This window comes from Colobus angolensis, unplaced genomic scaffold, assembly GCF_000951035.1.
Source record: "Colobus angolensis palliatus isolate OR3802 unplaced genomic scaffold, Cang.pa_1.0 Scaffold4, whole genome shotgun sequence".
Lineage (NCBI taxonomy): Eukaryota > Metazoa > Chordata > Mammalia > Primates > Cercopithecidae > Colobus > Colobus angolensis.
The window spans coordinates 15,122,209-15,124,673 of NW_012117376.1; the positions used below are offsets into that span (position 1 = coordinate 15,122,209).

At 57.3% G+C, this 2,465-nt stretch overlaps 1 protein-coding gene and 1 long non-coding RNA gene across 2 annotated transcripts in view; one reads left to right on the forward strand and one right to left on the reverse strand.

Moving 5' to 3' along the window:
* The first annotated feature begins 783 nt into the window (after nt 1–783).
* On the forward strand, nt 784–2,465 carry LOC105521390. The gene is made up of 3 exons (XR_001003265.1): nt 784–994; nt 1,276–1,455; nt 2,004–2,465. It is a non-coding gene; the product is annotated as an uncharacterized LOC105521390 (long non-coding RNA).
* The window catches only part of ZNF593 (zinc finger protein 593), a 1,465-nt gene continuing 729 nt past the window's right edge, over nt 1,730–2,465 (reverse strand). Inside the window, exons 2-4 of the mRNA XM_011955603.1 lie at nt 2,419–2,465; nt 2,122–2,184; nt 1,730–2,027 (exon numbers count right to left, since the gene is read on the reverse strand). The exon at nt 2,419–2,465 is cut by the window's right edge and continues 40 nt beyond it. Coding sequence (XP_011810993.1) covers nt 1,886–2,027; nt 2,122–2,184; nt 2,419–2,465 — 252 coding nt within the window. The 3' untranslated portion in view covers nt 1,730–1,885. The remainder of the gene's footprint in view (nt 2,028–2,121; nt 2,185–2,418) is intronic.

The window sequence follows — 2,465 nt, forward strand, 5'->3', positions numbered from 1 at the left end:
TTTAACGTGTCATGGGCAGCTTTCTTAATTGGTGTATGCAGATATGCTTTTATCACTGTTTCAAGCTGAGGGCAGGGAAGTCCCTGAAGAAACTTTGTCTTGAAGAAACAGGTTAAACTGGCTGGGCGCAGTGGCTCACGCATGTAATCCCAGCACTTGGAAGGCTGAGGTGGGTGGATCATGAGGTCAGGAGTTCAAGACCAGCCTGACCAATATGGTGAAACCCCGTCTCTACTACAAATACAAAAATTAGCCAGGCGCAGTGGCAGGTGCCTGTAATCTCAGCTACTAGGGAGGCTGAGGCAGGAGAATCGCTTGAATCTGGGTGGCAGAGGTTGCAGTGAGCTGAGGTCATGCCACAGCTAAGGCCTGGGTGACAGAGTGAGACTCTGTCTTTGAAAAAAAAAGAAAGAAAGAAATGGGTTAAATGTACCATCCCTCAAGGTAGGGGTGGTTGATTTCACAGAAATCAAATGGAAAAGGCACCCTCCCCTTCCTTCCATAATGCTGGCATCCAATCATCTGAAGTAGGGATGGGGCTCAAACCAGGGGCTGAGGGAGGCCCGCCCAGTACCTGGTCCAGGCCTGGGACTCCTGAGCACTGCCAGCCAAGGCCTCTTCTGCCTACCCAGACCTGCCTCCTTGGACAGTGGGGGAGGTGCCGCTCAAGCCTGATGCTGATCTCTTTTGACAGCTGCTCCTAAGGCTGGCAGGATGGTAGGCAGTGGGGGAAGGGACCAGATTTAAAGGTCCAGTTGCTCCGCCCCCTGCCAGACCTTGGCAGGCAGGCACGGGTGAGCATCCTCTGAGGGCTTGGGTCTTGCGTATGTAGAAGGTCAGAGACCCCTCTACCCTAGTTTCCACTTCTTGGTATCATAAAGACCACTGGTCTTCATGTCCGCTCCCACCCTACAGGCCGCCAGGGAGACGGAGGCCAGTGCCGCCCACCATGCGATTTCGACGCCTGACCCCTGGTTACTTCCGGGTGCTACAGGTAAGTACCCCTGATCAATGGTTTCTGGCACGACGGACCCCTTCCTCCCCCTACCATAGCTGGGTTGACACCCCCAACAGCCAGGCTGTCACGTTCCCTGCCGCCTGAGCAGGCAGGCCCAGATGGGCAGTGAGGCGAAAGGGATTGGGGTGGAATCTCCCTGGGGCAGTACCAGCGTCCTTGTCTCCTTCCCCTAGCTACACCTACTCAGCCCCTTCCCACTCCCCACCTTCCTGGCAGTCTCAACTGACCCCTGAGGCACACCCTCTGTGCACCTCCAGATGCAGGTAGCTGGTGAGCTGAAGGCAGAGCCCCGCAGTCTGCTGGCGGGAGTTGTGGCTACGGTGCTAGCTGTCCTCGGGCTGGGAGGTTCCTGCTATGCCGTCTGGAAGATGGTGGGGCAGCGGCGGGTGCCACGGGCCCCATAATGAAGAAGAGAGACTCTCACCTGGACACTGGGGGTAGGTGACTCGGGAGGGGGCTGCAATCTCAGAAGCCTTCTTTTCTGGGGATCAGTCTCTGTCGGAAGCAGGACAGAGTAATCTGATCCCACTCCCGCCACCCCACACTGCATCAGGTCTCCATCTGGGTGCTCCAGTTCAGATGCTAGGACCTCAGAGGGAAGGCAGGGATGTGGGCTCCAAAGATAGACCAAGATAGACAGCGTAGGCCTGGTGCACAGAAAGTACTAGAGAAGCCCTTCCAGCGACCTGGAAGTTAGAGTTGGAGGCAAGCTCTCTTTGTCCAGTTCCTTTATTGGGGGCAGGGCACCCAGAAGAGGCCCTCCCTTCCCCAAACCCAGAGCCAAAAGGGGTTGGCACGCTCCCTGCCAGCCTAGTCCTTGCGTCACTGTCCATGGGCAACTCCTCTGCCCTGCATCTTCAGGCCATGTCAGGTAGAGGTGTCCATCTCAGGGACCTCAGTGGACACTTCTGTGGGCACTGCTAGCCGTCTGGGGGGCACATAGGATCCCATACCCGCTGCCCTCTCCGCCTCTTCCTGACTGTAGGGCTCGATGCTCAGCTGCTTCAGCCTGGGAGAAAGAAAAACAGGAGTTGGGAGCTGACCAGGTGAAAGCCCTATCTGCTGAGCACCCATCCATCAATCCTCTCCTTACTCCTTCATACCTTTTCTTGTGGTCTTTGGATCGGAAGTGGGTCTTCAGATTGGCGGAATCGATGAAGTACTTCCTGTAGGGATGGAAGTGAGAAGGAGAGTGAGGAAGTGATAGTCTCCCAAGTACACCTATCTCCCTAGCCCTAGCTTATCCCTGACGCCAGGATCCGGGTCTGAGAAACGGGAGGCGGGCGAACCCACGGGTCCCAAGAAAGAAGACTGCGCACGGCCTGGGGCTTGAACTTCACATCTCCCGGCCGGTACCGCAGACCCTCCTCCGCCCCAGGCCGGGCTCGTCCGGGACTCACGCGCAGGCCAGACAGCGGTGCAGGCCGCCCCCTGGCAGGTCGGGGTC